Genomic DNA, 17,848 nt, shown 5'->3' with positions numbered 1-17,848 from the left:
CACTCAGAGAACATCCCAAACAGACAGAGGAGTCGGCCTCAGCATGACGTGACTTCCAGACACAGAACTGTAGTGGGGGCACATCTTCTACTTTTTGGGACAGGTGGCTGGAATCGTTAGACCCATGGATCAGGCGCATTGTCACAAGGGGGTATGTCAGACATAATTCTGGCTACTCGTTGCGTTTTTTTTACTACGCGGCTTCCAGATTGCGGTATTCAGCGCAAAGCCCTGCAGATAGCAATACAGAACTTGCAGGACGCAGGAGTCGTCATTCCAGTTCCGTCACCAGAGAGAGGTTTGGGGTTTTACTTAAACCTTTTCCTAATCCCAAAGCCGTGCGGCTCTTTCAGACCAATATTAAATTAAAAGACCCTGAACTTACAAGCCAGAGTCAAGGGATTCAATATGAAATATCTCAGGTCAGTGATAGAGTCCATGGAACAGGGAGAGTTTTTAGTTTCCCTAAATATATAAAGGACGCCTACTTGCACATTCCCATTTGGAAGGGCCATCAATGTTAACTACACTTTGCAGTAAAGGAAAATAATTTGCAATTCAAGGCGTTAATCTTCGGTCTAGCGACCGCCCTGAGGGTCTTTACAAAGGTGATGGCAATAATCGTGGCCCTGCTCTGCTTCCAGGGCGTCACAGTAATTCCTTACTTTTTACGACCTTCTCTTGAAGGCTCCGTCTGCTTAGATCCAGTCACAGCACATTTAGTTTACCAGATCCTACTGGAGGAGCATGGTTGGATAATCAACCTGCCAAATTCATCTGTAATCCCATCACAGAAGATGCAGTTTCTAGGGTTAGATTTCGACGCCAAGTGTCAGAGACTGTTGCTCCCGATTGAAAAGATACTTTTGCTCCAGAGTCCTCTCAAGCAAGCGTCAGGTGTCCCTGCTGCGATGCATAAGGCTGCTGAGGACAATGGTGTGAGTCTTCGAAGCAGTGCCTTCTGCTCAGTTCCATTCACAAGCACTGCAGTGGGAAATCCTGCGCAAATGGCTCTCACTCACATCTGGACAAGCAGATGATCATTCTTTCATCTCAGGTCCGCCTGTCCCTCACTTGGTGGCTGCTCAGGTCACATATCACCCAGGGACGATCCTTTCAGACATGGGAATGGATGATTGTCACCAAAGACGCAAGTCTGTCAGGTGAGTGTGTGGGTTCATTTAACCCTCAGATTTCACGGTCGGTGGGACCCTCTGGAGTCATCTCTTCCCATAAACGTGTTGGAGACTACAAGCTATGTACAGGGTGCTGCTACAGGCTCAGGTGTTTCTGCACGGAAAGCCGATCAGAGTCCAGTCGCACAATGCGACAGCAGCAGGGTACCACAATCATCAGGGTGGCACATGCAGTGCCAGGGCCATGAGCGAAGCGACGAGGATAATGCTGTGGGCAGAGAGACACATTCCAATTATATCGGCAATATTCATTCGTGGAGTACACAACTGAAAAGTCCATTATCTCAGTGGAAACATGGTTCATCCAGGAGAATGGTCCCTTCATCCGGAAGTCTTCGATCACCTCCCTTTTGCTCAACGACCAGGAACCCTACGGCGGGATTTGTGGATGCTCTAGCGATTCCTTGGTGGTTTAACCTAGTTTACTTATTCTCTCCCCTTCCTATGATCCCGAAGGTTCACAATAAACTGAAGAGGGAACGAGTGAAGACCATCTTAGTGGCTCCGGACTGGCCGCTCTGAGCCTAGTACTCAGAACTGCTAGGAATGGTAGTAGAACCTCCAATCAGACTACCTCTCAGACCAGACTTAATCACTGAAGGTCCACTTCCATGCCTTTCGTTAGGTTGGCTGACTTTAACTGTGTGGCTATTAAGACCATGATTCTAAAAGGTAAGGGTTTTTCAACTAAAGTAGTTAAGACCATGATCAGGGCCAGAAGCCTTCATCGGCAGCCAATTATTACAGAATATGGAAAACTTATGTACTATGGTGTGAATAAAATCATCTTCACACAGCCCGTTTCAAGCTCTCTAGGTTGCTGGCTTTCCTTCAAGCTGGTTTGGACAAGGGGTTGCGCTTAGCCTTGTTAAAGTCGCAGATTTTAGCATTGTCTATTTATTTCCAGTGTAAACTGGCCTCCCTGCCGGAAGGAAGTTCACACCTTCTTACAGGGGGCGCTTCACATCTTGCCTACACTCACACATCCTGTCGAGCCGTGTGACTTGAATTTGGTTCTCCAGGCTTGGATTAAAGAACCATTTCAGCCTTTACAGTCTGTGGAGCTTCATTACCTTAATTGCAAGGTGGCATTTCTTTTGGCGGTGTCTTCAGCACGCCGAGTCTCTAAATTAGGGGCTTTATCTTGTCCTTCCCCCTTTTTGGTTTTTCGTGAAGACAGTGCGGTGCTTCGCACCAAGCCCTCCTTTGTCCCCAAGGTTGCTTCCCGTTTTAATTTAAATCAGGAAATTCCTTTCCCTGTTCTAGGTCATTAGATCAGTCCTTCTAGACGTGGCCAGGGCCCTTGGTGATATGTTGACCGCACAGCCTGCTGGTGCAAAACCACAGATATTTTGTGCATTATGACACAAAAAAACTAGGTTGGTCTGCTTCTAAAGTCTCTTTACCTTGGTGGATTATCTCCACCATAAAGCTGGCTTACTCAAGGTCAGATAGGCCGTTGCCAGGTGGTTTGTCGGCTAATTCCACTAGGGCTGTGGGTGCTTCCTGGGCGGTTCAACACAGAGCTTCTGCTGAACAGCTGCGCCAGGCCGCTACGTAGACATCTGTTCACACGTTTGTCAAATTCTATAGGTTACAAGGCTTTGCATCACAGGATGCCAGCTTGGGTCACAGGTTTCTGCATGCATCCGTGTCAGAACAGTCCCTCCCTTAAGGGGCATCTTTGGTCGGTCCCCTATGTAACATAGTGTCCCCCTATTGGACGTATGAGAAAATGGGGATTTTAGGGTAAGAAAAAATAAATCTGTGCTCGTAGTCCATTGGGGAACGATGCACACCCACCCTTGCTCTGAATGTTGTGTGGTTGTTGTTAACCTTTTATAGCCTCATTCGGGCTATGTTAGACATATACTGAATATCCTTCCTATGGGGGGGGAAACAGTATGGATGAAGTTACATTGACAGATTTAACTGTTTAAGTGCCTGGACTCCTGTTACCACCTACTATACCCCTATGTATCGCAGAGTCCCCCAATGGACTACGAGAAAGGGAATTTAAGGCAAGTACAAAAATCCTATTTTTTTTTTTTATTTGCAGAGAGGAGTGGCATTCCTATTTTTATATATTATTAGAACTAGCACCATTGGGTATTTTTTCTGCATATTACTTTACCAGATAAAAACATCTCACATTTTGTGCCTAAGGCAGAAGGGAACACACTAACCTTGTGAAACCGTATAACAGGCTCTGGGTGAACTCTGATCAGCTGCAAACAACAACGATATCCTTGCAAGATCTGAGCAAAAAGGCGGAGGAACACAGCACGAACTTCCATATCCTGTAACCAATCACATCATGAAACAAATGCACATGGTACCTCCTTATTTCTTTACATAACAATAAAACTGAACACAGATGTCTTCAAATTACAACTTACCATAACTGCATATTTCAAATACTAATCACACCACAGAATAGATTTGCAGAATATTTTAAAATGATAAAGGAGGCTTTTTATACACATTACAGTAGCAAGAACTATTTTTGCCTATACACACACCAGTTGACAAGGAAGTGTTCCTAATATTTACATATGCTTTGGAGTAAATGCTCCACCTGTGCGTTAGTTCTCAAACTACAAAACTGTCCTTATAGTTGAGGGCTGCCTTTATTTTAACCAAGCCCCACCTGCTTGAAACAGATATAACTACAATGAGCAAAAGGACAAAAAAGGAAAGAAGGAACAATGATATAAATTGTGAAAAGCTTTAGAGACACACTTAATCCTAAGTCACCATTAAACCTTAACATTTACATTTTCCAAAATGAACCTGGAAGGTAAATTTCATTTGTAACCTTACATTCCATTGCAGCTCTGTTAAAAAGCAAACTATTACCTCCCCACTCCATTAGAGACAGCTGAAGCTTATGTTCATTACAGTGTCTTAATAGGGTCTTATGCAGACACAAATCTAAGAATACAGTTATTACAGCCATTATATCAGTTTTCACTACCCCTGTGTATTAATCAACCGACTAACAAGGCAGACACTACATCATTGACCACTTGGTCAGAGAAACACCTCTGTCTTAACCTGAGGCAGGGGAGTTAAAGAGCATGGAGAACTACTTGTACAAACACTATATATATATATATATATATACTATTTGTAGATCATGTTAAAAGGCAAAACTGGTAGGTGTACATACTTCTCAGTTTATGGAATGTTATTTGATGTAGGCGATACTTGGCCCTTGATTAATGTGTTAGGGCTGCTGAAAAAAAGTTTGAGATCCACTGGGTAAGAGCTGTGGTTTCCAGCCCTGTACTCAGGCCTTGCCAACAGTATGTTTAGTCGGTGAGCTTCCATTGGCTCAGATAAGTCTATCAAACATGTTGCCCAAGGGATTTTTTTAATCAGTGCTAGAAGGAAACCAACTTATACTGTTGATGGGCCCAAGGAGAACCACTGCAGTAGAATGACAAGTTAGACCAGTGGTGCGTAATCTTTTTCAGCTGGAACGCAAAATTGTCCCATTGTTTTAGGCACCCAAAAAGGGTCAGTTTGTAGCTGAATGTACTGCATGTCTATCATCTAAGGGACACAGGAAAACAGATACTAGGACCCTCTAGATGTCTTAAATGACAAGGTTGTGCCCCTCTGAGTTACTCACATTTGTTTGTGTAATTGATTTACCTGCATTCGAAGAGTGGAAGCAGTGATGGAAGATGGAGGGAATGCCAAATCTGCAATCTGCAAAGAGGGATCTAGAACCTGAGAAAGGAGCAGGGAGCGGATGTCAGCAAATTGCTATTCATACAGGCTAACAAACACAATGTGCAATCATGTCACATTTCTTTTTTAAACTTAAATGCACTGCTTAATTTACTTGAGTATATCAAGAATAGGCTTTTAACATGCATTACTTCTTGAACCGAAACACTGGGGAAAAAAAAAAAAAGAGCAAAAACAAGACGAGAAAATATACTGGAAAAGCAACAGGATTTCTATACATATGTTAAATCATTTTGTGTGAATCCATATATAAAGACCGTTGCGTTACACAAAAAAATCTTATAGGTTTTGTTTCACCCTCCCTTCCATAACGATTCTCTAGGCAACACTGTTAGTTTCTCTGGTTCTGTCCTGTGGGGCTCGATTAGTAAAATAAGAGATAAAAAAAAAACAACGTTCCTGAAAACAGTTAACAGGAGCAATAGAGCGTAAAAGGTTTGTAGCTCAGTGTTCCCCTATGGATTCAGAGAAAAGGATGTAACTCATGTATCATTGGGACAGATGTTTCTGTGGTCTACATCACTTGTTATCGATCCTGTGGGGTTCTCCAGGTTTCTCATTCATCCAATTGTGAGACACAGACCAAAGCAGACATCTGTGTGGGCAATCTAACGGAGCGCCCCAACTTCTGATCAGAACTGGCATTGTAACCGCAAAAACATTGAATGTATTAATCGAGGACCGTGTCCTCGATTAATACGTCCAGCAAACTCTACAGTTTGCAGGACGTATCGAGATAAAAAGAATTATACTCGCATCTGCTAAACCCAATTTCATCAGTCAGTCTTCCAGATGGTGAAGTGTGATTTGTCACTACAGAGAATGTGTGCTTCCAATGCTCCAGAGTCCAATGGTTGTGTGTTTACATCTCTTCAGTTAATGGTTGGCACTGTGCAAGGCACTGCGAAGCCTCTGTCTGGCGGCTTGGCAATGTAAACCAACCCATAGACCTGAATCTGCTCTCAAGTCTTGGAGCCAGATAGTTTGGCAAAATGCACGAAGCTTATTGGAAGAATGGGTATGCTTGCTGAGCATCCCTAATTATGACATAGGTTTCCCTGACTGCAAATGCTCCAGGAGTTGCTCAAAGCACTTTTCTACCTCCTAGAGACCACAGTGGAAAAAGTGAGAGGTCTCAGGGAAACAATAAATTATACTTAATTATGGCCTCTAATTCTTATTTGTATCATCCTAAACAGCGGCATTAGGGATCACAATAGTGATAACCCTATACAAAAGTGCTAGATCGGCCTCCACTTTAGGCAGTATATTCCATTTATCCTTATCCACCTTGGGCAGAGCATAAAGGTCAGCAATCTGCATGTAACCTGAAACATTTGTTTAGGTTTAGACCATGTGACCCAGCACAAAGAACCCAAAAGTGTGGCCAAACTAAAAAAAAAAACAAAAAAAGAAAAACCTGCTTCTGCCTCTTCCTAAACCATATATTGTCAGACTCAGCTGACTTCTTGCTGTTCTGGATGTGCAGTACACCATTATTATCTTGTAGATTCTGTGTCAGGGCATGCGGATTTATCAATGTCTGGGTCCACCGCGACCTCACCCTCTTCCTGGGAGAATAACTCATATATAGACCCTATCTAGGAGGTGACTAAGGCAGAACTCTGACACTTCCAGGATCTCGATCCTGTGGGGTTCTCCAGAATCCTCTCTAATGAGAAGAAACTTTAAACGATTTCTACACTGAGTTAGCCAGGCTTGTGCACTGCCAGCTCCTATAGTGGCTCTAGATGACTGGAGACATACACTGAAGCTTTAGTAATAATTAATAATTTAATAATAGAGTTGAAAGTAATTAAGTAACTTATTGTTTTCCTCTCAAAGTTTAATCTTGTGCTATAAAAGTATATTCTCTATTCTATTTTTCAATAAGACCTAAATTATTATGAGCGATACATGTATGCCAATAGACGTACCAATCATAAATATCACCAGATTTGGGCCCGCTGGTATACTTCTAAATACAGAATATGCACTTGGGCTCCGGGATGTCGTCAGCCTATTGCTTAATTGAAAAATTCCATTGTCCCAGTCTGGCTCTGCATCCCGACCTGCCCGATCCTGCATGTCTGACTGACATTACGTTTGCCTGAGGCAGTTTGTTATGGATATTTCATGACTTCTTATGTGAACCGATTGATATTTACTTTATCCCTCCATAGTATTCTTGTAATTGTCTGCTCATTGCATTCCCGATTTACTCTCTTCACACAGCCTAAGAACTTGGATGTACACTAGTTCAAAGTTATAGTTTAAGGTTTATAACCAAATGTTTAGCGTTGAATGACAAATCTCAAATATTAGGGGGAGCAGTGGCGATAGTTTGCAGGTTTACGGGATTTATCTAGGTATTTAACGCTGTATGGGGCATATTCAATTGACGGCGGGATCGCCGAAAATCCCGCGCTCCAAAAATATTACCGTTAATACGGTAATCCCACGCGTAAAAAACGTTACTACGGTTATTTACTCGCTGGATTTCAGCTCGCAGCTCAGGGAAAATCCAACGAAATATTACCGTATTAACGGCAGTATTTTTGGAGGCGGGATTTTCGGCGATGCCGCCGTCAATTGAATATGCCCCTATGTGTTATATGTTTTGACAAATCTCTTCAATAAAAACCACCTGATTCAAAAAAGAAAAGAAAAAAAAAAAAAAAAAGTTTCCCATCTCTGGGCTGTTCGGGAGTGCAACACAGTGGCTGAATAGTTAAAGTTAAATCTTAATAATTGGGGATGAGCCTAAAACTAAATGGGATGACTACTCTTAGGTTAGGACACAGGACCTCACAACACTATCGCTAGCTACTTGTGTTACCATTTTTTCACTACTCTTCCTCTATAAAATTAGCTACCCTTGTTATTCTGTTGTGTCATACAGGTACTGCAGTTGCAGAAAGAATAATGGAGAGAAAGGAAGAACAAATAGCATTTGAGAATATCTGGAGAAGAAGCATTCTTACCAATGACAAGGCCTCCTGTGTGTAGTGGAGCAATGGTTCAGGCAGCAATGGAATCTGAACACACTCTGGGATTGTTATAGTGCCACCATCTAAATCTGCAATTACCACATCAAGCTGAGGAGAGAGGAAAAAAAACGAGTTAGCGAGAGCTAGAGTTGACTAATCCAAGGAAAACAAAGGTCTGTCATTTTAAAGGTCTAACTCTGACCACCAGTACCAGTTCCACCTAAAGCGAGACTTGACCAACTGCTCGTACTCATCCCATATGTACAGGGATGGTTACCAGCTGTTCATGTGCCAACACATACATTTGTAGGTATCTCAGTTAGGGGCTGGGAATGTAGCTTAAATTTGAAGATTTTGATTGTGATTTTGCATATTGGTAGGGGAAGATTTTGAAGTAGAAGTATAAGTGTCTCATTCGGAACAGTATGAGTTAGAATAAGCAATTTCTAGAACATTGTTCTCACCAAATCCTGTGTTTCTGCCCGAAAGATAGCGCTTACTCCAATGATGAATGGTGTAGGGGTGCTGAGAACCTCAAGGAGCTGAGCAGGGAGAATGGGTACATATGTGAAACTGCAAGACAAAAGGCACCGTATGAAGCTAAAGTAGTGGCAGAGAGCCTGAGTCATTAAGGAACGTAAGGCAAAAAAAAGGAGTAAATGTTCTCCAAGACAAACCATGTTACAATGCAAGGGGTGCAAATTAGTTTATTATTTTGGAGATGTTAAACATTGGCTGCTTTTTCCTCTAGCACACAAATACTTGACAGTTTTATTTTTACACAGATTTAAAATTGATCTAGGACGCACACTGTCTCAACTATAAATCTGTATACACATTTTTACTTTACACCCGCCCCCCCTCAAAAAAAACAAAATGGTTTGCTCAGGTGCAAAGTTACTCCTTTCTATGCTATGCTCTCCTTAATACCACAGGCATTAGGTTTAATTACAGTACGGATTGAGTAAACATTACATCTAAATATCAATTTGTGTAAGGGAACAATATTTTCACGGTAAAGAGTATAAACAAATCTGTAAATGAGAGGTGTAAGAAAATGGATTTGTTTTACCGCAAATTGGTGGAATCTTCATAAATAACACCAACACTATTTACAGGGTCTAGCATATGTAAGAGTATGATAATGTGCGCAGTTGGCAACTATTTTACCTGTATCTGAGAGGGAACAATATAGCCAGCAGGGCTCTACAAGCTTCAGTCAAGCGTTGGTAACTTCGGGAAAGGAACAAGATCTTGTGCTCAGTGAGAGCTGCACAGAAGAGGCACAATACATTGGTGATGCCTGGAGATTAGAGGAGTCCAAAGCAAAGCGTCAAAAAAAAGAGAAACAAAAAAAACAAAAAAAAAAAACATACAATTAATAGAAACAGCTAATTGGCTGACACAGCATGTTATGGTTACTTACCAAGTTGTCGAAATAACATGGCCACACTACAGTTGCTGACAGGAAGAGAGTCACATATTGGGGTCTGGATCACTTGTCGGTCCCCTGCTCCCAGAGATATGGTTCTCTATTTACATTGTGAAAGTAAACAACATTCAGATATCAGAGTGATATCAGCTTACCAAGAAGAGAGAGAAAGACAGGAAATATCATAAAAAAGAAAATGCAGTGGCTCAAGTGTAGAAAGGAGGGGGGGGGGGGGGGGTAAAGCCAGACTGAGGGAAGCAATAAGGCTCAGAACATTGTGAGGACTAAGGATAGGGCTGAGAGGGTGAACAGCAGGAAGTAGGTTTACTACAGTTAGGGCCAAGTTTAGGCCACAAAGAAGTCACAAAGTGAGTGAGGAATGTGCTCATTTCTTTATATCTCATATGGATGCATGTGCCCATGGGCTTTACTGACAAACTCCAAAAAAGATATTTAAATTTATGACAAGATCCCCAGAGTTTTAGCACTTGATCACACTATACTTTTATTTTACAAGCAAGATATGCCGGCCTTGTTTAACATCTGCAAAAGTGGACTGTAACCTAGGAACAACTGTCTTTAGTCACCAAGTATCCCCCATTGAAACTAACACATGGTGGAGTCCACTGCATCAGTAGTCACTGCAAGCAGGGATCCTCGTGTGAACGCTGTTATAATAGCAGAATTAATATAACAACCAATTGTTGAATTGTAGAATTATTGTACTTCGACCACACAGCACAGTAACAGGAGTGCTAGCCTTGTGGGGCATAAATTACGTTTATCTTATAAAACAGTTCAGTCTTTGTAAATTTATTAAGAAGCAGAAAAAAAAAAAAAAAAAAAAGGAACCTCGGAGCCTAAGAGTCCGCCTTGAGCATTGTACAAAATTTGTTGTCTGCCATAAACTCTTACTCTCAAAAGTTTTAAAAGTGGTACATTTTAAAAAGGATTTACTTCTTTATTTCTATTAGAAAATGTAAAAATAAAATACAGAATTTGTTTACTTTATTTTAAATCCCATTCTCCGAAGCTGCAGACAGACAGACATTGGGCAATGTTTCACCCCTAGGAACCAAGGAACTAAGAAAATATAACAGACTCCTCTGCCCTATAGATCCCAGTGTTCACCTGCTGCTTTTTAGTACAATCAGCTCAGCAAAATGACAAGGGAAAAATGCAGAGTAGAACAGATGCATGCCTAGGCGTGTTAGCCTGTCCCACTACAAGCTTGGACAAAAGGGATTCAAGGAGAAGCAAAAAATTCCCCTCTTATCGTTGAGTAGGTAGTGGGATGAAGATGATGGGGTGACCCAAAGCCACTCTCAGTAAGAGGTGAGGAATGTCTGGAGGACAGTCATACCAAAGGTGTACTCTGCAGAGATGGTAATGTAAAATTTGGGAACAAAAAGACTCTTTGGTCAACAGTGCCGTATATAGGTATATTTTCAATGACTCCCCACATTTGCACAGGGTTTCAAAAAAAAACCTCAGGATGGAGAGACCACTCATGTTAGGTGGCCCAGAGTTCAAGGGATATTGATCAGTAAGATGGACTTCTGATGAGACCATGTACCCCGAGGCATGGACAACAACTGCACCCATCCCAAGAGATTAGCTTCCGTAGTGACTACCTACCAGAAGACTATCCCCGAGAACACACAGCGCACCCCATTGAGACTATGGCCTTCGCGGAGGAGACAAAAGGTCGAAAAGGAGTAACTAAAATTAGTGAGCTGCCTAGTGAGCAAAACAGAGGAAGCGCTAGTGGTCCTCCCATACGGGAATATAAAGGTAAATATCTTTGATATCTAGGGAATACTGTCCTTCAATGGATCCTTGAGGACCTTCAGATCCAGGAAGAGGAATCCTATTTGGGCACCAGGAAAAGATTGGGAGGAACAATGACCCATTGGATGGTCAAAGACAGGGTAGATGACACCCTTTGGATGTCAAAAAGACGGTGTACCGTTTAGTCGGAGGCATTATGGTTCCCCCAAACAGCTGTGAAAGAGGAAGGTGCACAGCTGCAGAGAATACTCCGCTCTAAATCTCTCTAGGAAAAATGTTAAAGGCCTGAATAATCATGAGATCCATACATTCTCCTGAGACTAACTAAATACAGAGTTAGACTGGGAGGGGGGGGCAGGTTACCATCCCGATAAGACAGAATACAGCATTGGGTAATGTCTCAGCAGATAATGTATGGGCTCAAGAATTGTCTAGGGTTCCATCATCATCTACTGTAGTTTTGTATTCCCCTTTTCTTGAGAGAGTATAAACTCATCTGATACATTCACCAGGAACCTAAATGGCAGGGAAATGATAAGTACTGCCCTCCGGATAACTATATCTGCAACTTTCTTTGAAAAATCAATAATGAACTGAATTAAAAAGCTGGCACAGGCAGGTTCTGGGACAGAAACTCAGGCTGCCCAGCGCAAAATGGGCAGGCAGGAAATGCAGTCCACAGACTTAGGGAATTAACCTGCTGGCTCAGAGGTAGAGTGGCGCAATTAGGGCATACTAGGTCTGAGTGTACAGCAGGTAATTTAGTCTGGTATTTTGCATAGAGCTAACTGTGGAGGACCAAGGTTACAGCTCTTGCACCCCTCGCATTGGACATGAATTTATGAGTGTTTGACATGCCCATCCTGAGTGGAAAAAGCCGAATCTGTTCTATTCTGCTGCAATCTACAGAACTGACAAGCCTCACTTTTAGACTATACAGAAAGAAAGTAGAAAGAAAACACTTTGTTGAAAAAGGGGAGATCTTGGGGGAGAAGGAGTAGATCATCGTCTGGCGCCATTGTATATCCTTGGAAGACTTGAGCGATGCACTGGGAAATACTGTGGAGGTGGGCTGCAGCAGGCCAGGTCTGTGCAACACTGAAAACACAGTGACCGTACAGGAGTGGCTGTTGTCCCAGCACTCCAGAGATTTGCTGATCCATGTTATCTGTATAAGACTCATTTCCACAAGCATCTCTTCTGCATCACAGCCACCATCTTGAAATGCCAAACAAGACATTTACCTGTCCTTATGTTAAAACAGACCCTCTTCTAGCAGGTCCCCCCGGGTGGTCCCTGGACTGATGGGAACAGTGCTCATCCCATTCAGCCTTCTTTGCCTGGGACAGTATCATGACTGGGACATTAGGCTCAGCAACACTAAAGAAGCAGCTGAGGAGACCCCTAAAATTATTAGAAAATAAATTAATGTAAGAAAGGCAAAAAGTCCTGTACCCACATCCTATGTATGGCGCTAGAAAAACAAAAAAAGTGAAAAAAAAAGAGGAAAACTGTAGGGAGGAAGAGAGGTTTTTTTCCCATGCCCTAGCTAGATACATAACCAACTGCCTGTGTCCCACTACTGCTAAATGAAAAACTAAACTTGTGGATAAAAAGGGCATGTTCATGTCAAAAAAATTGTCTTTCAAACTGCATTTTCGTCATTTTAAAATAAAGTTAAAACAGTAACCTAAAAATCTAATTTTTGTTAAAGAAAAACTCCTGCCTCCAACTAACAGAACTGCAGGCTCCTGGCAGGGGTGTTTAGAGGAGAAACTTGTCACTGTCAGTACAGGACTCACAGCGGGGAAATAGAATGTAAACTCATGCAGATGAAGGTCGTAGATTTGACCAATCGCTCCGGTAATCTGCACCTGCAATCCCCAGGATATGAGTCCTCGTGCATCATGGAATTTTAACCACAACAAGGGTGAGTTTCTGCAAAACTTTTGGGTACTTAGGCACGGGAATCACATGGTTCTGCCACTTGGTAGGGATGCTTAAAACAAACACACACACCCTGCGGCATTTCTTCCTAGAATACCCTCCTTCAGACAGCAATCATTGTCAAAACGGTGTCATCTTTTTCCACAAACAAGACCTGCAATGCTTACTGTTATATTACCTCAGAAATTAATTTACTTAAGACCAATTTTCAATTGTTGGATCATGCCTAAAAATATAATTTTCTCTCTAGTGAAGTTATCAAACTTTTTTCAGTACACCACTTTTGGGAATATATTATGCCATTTTGATTGTGTTTTTAAATCTTCATGAACTTATACTAACTTTTTTTGAAAGCCCATGGAAGGAAATATATATTTTCCCGATATTGGAGGTGATGGGAGAGAATAAGCAGGCAGAGTGTCAGCAATTATAATGAGGTGCATACCATAAAATCCTGCTCCAGGTCAGACTGGGAGAAAAAGATTAACATGAAGTCAGAGAGTAACACACAAGCTTGATGTAGTTAACTATGTTCAACACATAGACAATAGGCCCTGGTAAGAGGAGCACTGTTCAGTACTTTTTTACATAAAATTCCTTTGCAACAAAGTAGTATTTCAACTGCCCTGTTAGTCACAGAGGTTGTACCCGATTTAGGCATCACTCACCTGGGAACCCCCAGCGACAGGAACAGTGCATGTTAACAAGTTTCCTATGACATTCTCCAAAGACACACTCAGGCCATCTGTGTGAATGGTGTAAATCAGACCTAGGGAATCCTGTATGTGGAGATTTGTTAAACCAAGACAAGCTTCTCATTATTATTACAATAATCATTTATTAATATTGCACTAATCATATTACACAGCAATATAAAGAGAATATATAATTATTCACATTAATCCTTTTCCCACTGGAACTTACAGTATAAATTCTCTAACACAAACTGTAGAGTTCATTTTGTCAGCAGTCAATTAAGCTATCAGTATGTTTTTGGACTAAAATATGAAACTGGAGCACTTGGGGGAAACCATGGGGAGAACAATACAGACTCCGCACGATCCCTGGTCAGAATTAATAAATAAAGGTTGTGAAGCCTTCTATAGAAACAGATGCAATTATTTCTACCAGGTAGGATGGAAGTCACAATTAATTTAGAGAATGTCAAACAATTAAAGGATACTCACCCTAAAGACCTCTGGATGATCCAAACGTGACACGAGTACCAGAGTCTTGGGAGCATAAAGTTGAGCTGCAGATGGCAGGGGAGCATCTTCAGCTTCTCCATCTCGCTGATCAATAAGGTTCTATAGAATATATGATATATAGTAATTTATTAACTAGCCAACTTGTACCAAACATGTGCATTCCAAAATATATGGGTTATATGTATGGGGCTTTTTAGTTTTCCAGTGTCAAAATCCAAATATAAAGCAGCCTTTATTCATCTCCATCTGGCATATAGCATTCCATAACTTTAGATTACAGGAGAGAATGAATAAGGAATTAAGCAAGCAGATCTTCAACCAGACCACTTTTGACCATTACTGGGAAATGAATTATTATTATTAATAATATTATTATTATTATTATTATTATTATTATTAATAATAATAATAAAAAAAAAAAGCAATGCATTGGGGGTAAATTAAGTCCCATTTGCTTCTTGTTTCTCATGTACCTGACATAACAGAGAAAAGAGAAGGAAATAGGGTGAGACATTGTGACAGCAAACTCATTCTGTGAGCATACTGACTGAGTACAAGACCTTAGCAATGGAAAGTAAAATATAGTAAGCAGGCCAAGGATATAGAATACTGGTGAATTAGCACACACATAAGCAGAGAGGCATTACAGAACAATAACATAATGTGGATGTATTCAGCCAAAGAAAAGAAACAAAAAAATGACATACCTGTGCGATTTCCTCCCAGAAAGTGAAGCAACTACAGTAATGACGTTCTGAGTTGATGTCAGTCAGAACTGCGATGAAGAACGTTGGGGGGTTCTTCTCTGTATACAGCTGCCATCCACTAGGCTGACAGAACTAATAAAGTACAGAAATTGATTTTTATGCCAGTAGCTTGTGTGTTCAGTAATCAAAAGGTTTCAGAAAAAACAGATGAGATAGTACAAGTCCCCAAATGCAAATGAAAATCATTTCAAATCCTCTATGAAATACACAGTTGACTAAGATATAGAAAAATTTATTCATTTCACATTTAGAACTTTATTAAAAGACTTACCAGTTCAATGCCCTGGGGAAAAGGGTTGTCTTCCCAGTCTTTCTCTGGGAACCTCTGCAGAATCTTCCCCTGTCCTATGCCACTGCCTACAAGAAGAAGATGATCACTTGAAATATAATGCACCAAGCCTAAAAAATGCATAATGAATCATAACATGATAAGCTCATGGAGAGAGTCTGCACCAAAACTATTGAATAGCCACCCTGTAAGAAGACAAAAGACCAGTGCTTCAAAGCAATTGCTTTGGTACAAAAATGCAAAAACATAGTTGGTACTAAAGAAAAATACAAAATATGCAAAACCTTTCAGGTATTTAAAAAAAAAAAAAACAGGTAAAATCGAAGTGTTTCAGAGTGATGGATCTACTTGGGGATATGAAACTTTTTAGTGGGGTTGCTTAGTGGATGGGAATTTCTAGAAGAAGATGGATACCAGCTGGAAGGATGTCTTGGAGAGTCTGATAAAGCATTAATTAAAATTAATAAGAAAAAGGTTCATGGTATTAATGAAAAATACTGCTGCACTTTTCGCTCTTTAAAAATGCTTGTCATCTTTACCGAGGGACAAACTATACTTAGATCCTACAATGTTCTGCCACAAGCAAGAAGCTACTAATTATACAAACAAGTCAGTGGTAGTCCGAATATGCACTTCTTTAGGGCAGAAAAGTCAGCTTTTCATTTTCAGTTTTTGTATGAACTAATCCAAAAATTGTAAAACCAAGTTAACAATTATTTTTTAGGCAAGTCTAGCACACCTTACGCAGACTAATTTAACTACAAACTTATGTAAATGACCTTGAAGAGTCACTGTACCCATGTTATACAAACAAGAATAGTAATATCTAGTTAGTAAATATAGTGTGAGTGGCCTGTACTGTATTGAGAACATGCACAGTCTGCACAATGAGCATAGACTGTAAATATAACAGATACAGGTGCAGTTCTTCCTGTGATTCTTCACTACAAGCAACTCCGTCTCGTTAGATTAACCGAGGTGTCAAAACCACTTCCGCCTGCAGCAGATTTCTACCACCTCTAAACAGTGTATGGTATAGAGGCATGAAAATTGTTTGAGAGCCAGTGTTCTCCATGGCATAAGCATAAATTATATATATATATATATATATATATATATATATATATATATATATATATATATATATATATATATACATATATATATATATATACACATACATACATACATACATACGTACACACACACATATATAGCATCCCAGAATTATATGAGAGAGACACCTCTCAACACACAAATAGGTAAGAAAAAAATATTAATATGTAAGATTAGTGATGTGCATACATGACTTAGCATTATTGCAAGACTTTTGCTGTTTACGACAACATAGTGGCTTATGCTGGGTACACACTACAGGGTTAGCAGTTGACCGGGACAATCACCAGATTTGTTCTGGCTAATATGACATTAGTTTGTACACTGCATCGATAAACGATCGTACAGTTTCATTTGATTTTTAAACAGGACTAAAAATCTCGTTCAACAATGTCGCTCCAATTCTGCAGTGTGTAAGCCCTCACAATCAGGATCTCCATAGAGTTTTCAGAGACATGATCTTTTTTGTTATAAATAACGCATTGGCAGAAAATTTCTGTAGTGTGTACCCAGCCTTAGTAAGGAACAAATGACATATTGACTAAACACATTGTTTAACACACTGCTCTGGTAATGGTGATGAGAACAACAGGATTGAAATGGATAAGAAAGCTCTAATCTCCAAGCCTACAATCTTTAACACACTGAGCGAGAGGCAGGGAAAAAAATAAATATGATATCACTCTCTACTCACTCTGTCAATAGCTTTTGAAGCACTTTCTATTTAATTGTTTACCCTTTTCAGATAACTCTTAAATAGTATATTGTGCTTAATTATTCTAATGGATCACACCAGTACCACTTGTGCTGGATGTCCCAGCTCTTTATATTTGTTATCAGTATTACCATTGTGTTTATAGAAAAATACTGGCTGCTTTTTCATGTAACACACATATACTTGATAGCTTTATTTTTACACTGAAATCTAAAACTGATCTAGGACATGTCCTACCTCAAATATAAATCTGTCCCCACATTTTAAATTTACTCTCCTCACCAATGCAACATGATTTTGCCCAGGTGCAAAGTTACTACTTTTGTATGCTTTGCTCTCTCCTTAATGACTCAGGCCCACTGTGTTTATGTATATATTTGTACATTAATATATTAATAGTTATTTCTAAATTGTCCCCTTAAATTGTATGAACCATTTGTATGGAATATTTAGCTGTTCCATGACTTTATAATTAACTTGTTCAACTACAAGTTAGCTCATAATTAGGCCCAAATAGTTTTATGAACCAACCATTACACGCATAATAAATGTGTAAAGGATATATAAATAGAGTGTGGCAATAATATTAAATACATAATTATATAATAGGTGTGGGTGTGTATATGTATAAGGTAGAA

The 17,848-nt window shown here is 40.3% G+C and overlaps 1 protein-coding gene across 8 annotated transcripts in view; it reads right to left on the bottom strand.

Annotated features, from left to right (window-relative positions):
- SBF1 (SET binding factor 1) overlaps positions 1–17,848 on the bottom strand; it is a 146,168-nt gene that overhangs the window by 92,654 nt on the left and 35,666 nt on the right. For 5 of the 8 annotated variants that reach the window (XM_075208486.1, XM_075208490.1, XM_075208493.1 and 2 more), the window contains exons 2-12: positions 15,362–15,447; positions 15,031–15,162; positions 14,303–14,422; positions 13,784–13,894; positions 13,561–13,584; positions 9,372–9,477; positions 9,116–9,248; positions 8,410–8,518; positions 7,940–8,053; positions 4,857–4,934; positions 3,383–3,496 (exon numbers count right to left, since the gene is read on the bottom strand). In XM_075208486.1, coding sequence (XP_075064587.1) covers positions 3,383–3,496; positions 4,857–4,934; positions 7,940–8,053; positions 8,410–8,518; positions 9,116–9,248; positions 9,372–9,477; positions 13,561–13,584; positions 13,784–13,894; positions 14,303–14,422; positions 15,031–15,162; positions 15,362–15,447 — 1,127 coding nt within the window. The remainder of the gene's footprint in view (positions 1–3,382; positions 3,497–4,856; positions 4,935–7,939; positions 8,054–8,409; positions 8,519–9,115; positions 9,249–9,371; positions 9,478–13,560; positions 13,585–13,783; positions 13,895–14,302; positions 14,423–15,030; positions 15,163–15,361; positions 15,448–17,848) is intronic. The other 3 variants (XM_075208488.1, XM_075208492.1, XM_075208494.1) reach the window with 1 other exon arrangement.

Source organism: Mixophyes fleayi, chromosome 4 (genome assembly GCF_038048845.1).
Source record: "Mixophyes fleayi isolate aMixFle1 chromosome 4, aMixFle1.hap1, whole genome shotgun sequence".
In the NCBI taxonomy this organism is placed as follows: Eukaryota; Metazoa; Chordata; class Amphibia; order Anura; family Limnodynastidae; genus Mixophyes; species Mixophyes fleayi.
The sequence above is the reverse complement of the archived record's forward strand: the minus strand, read 5'-3'. Positions and strand labels throughout refer to the sequence as shown.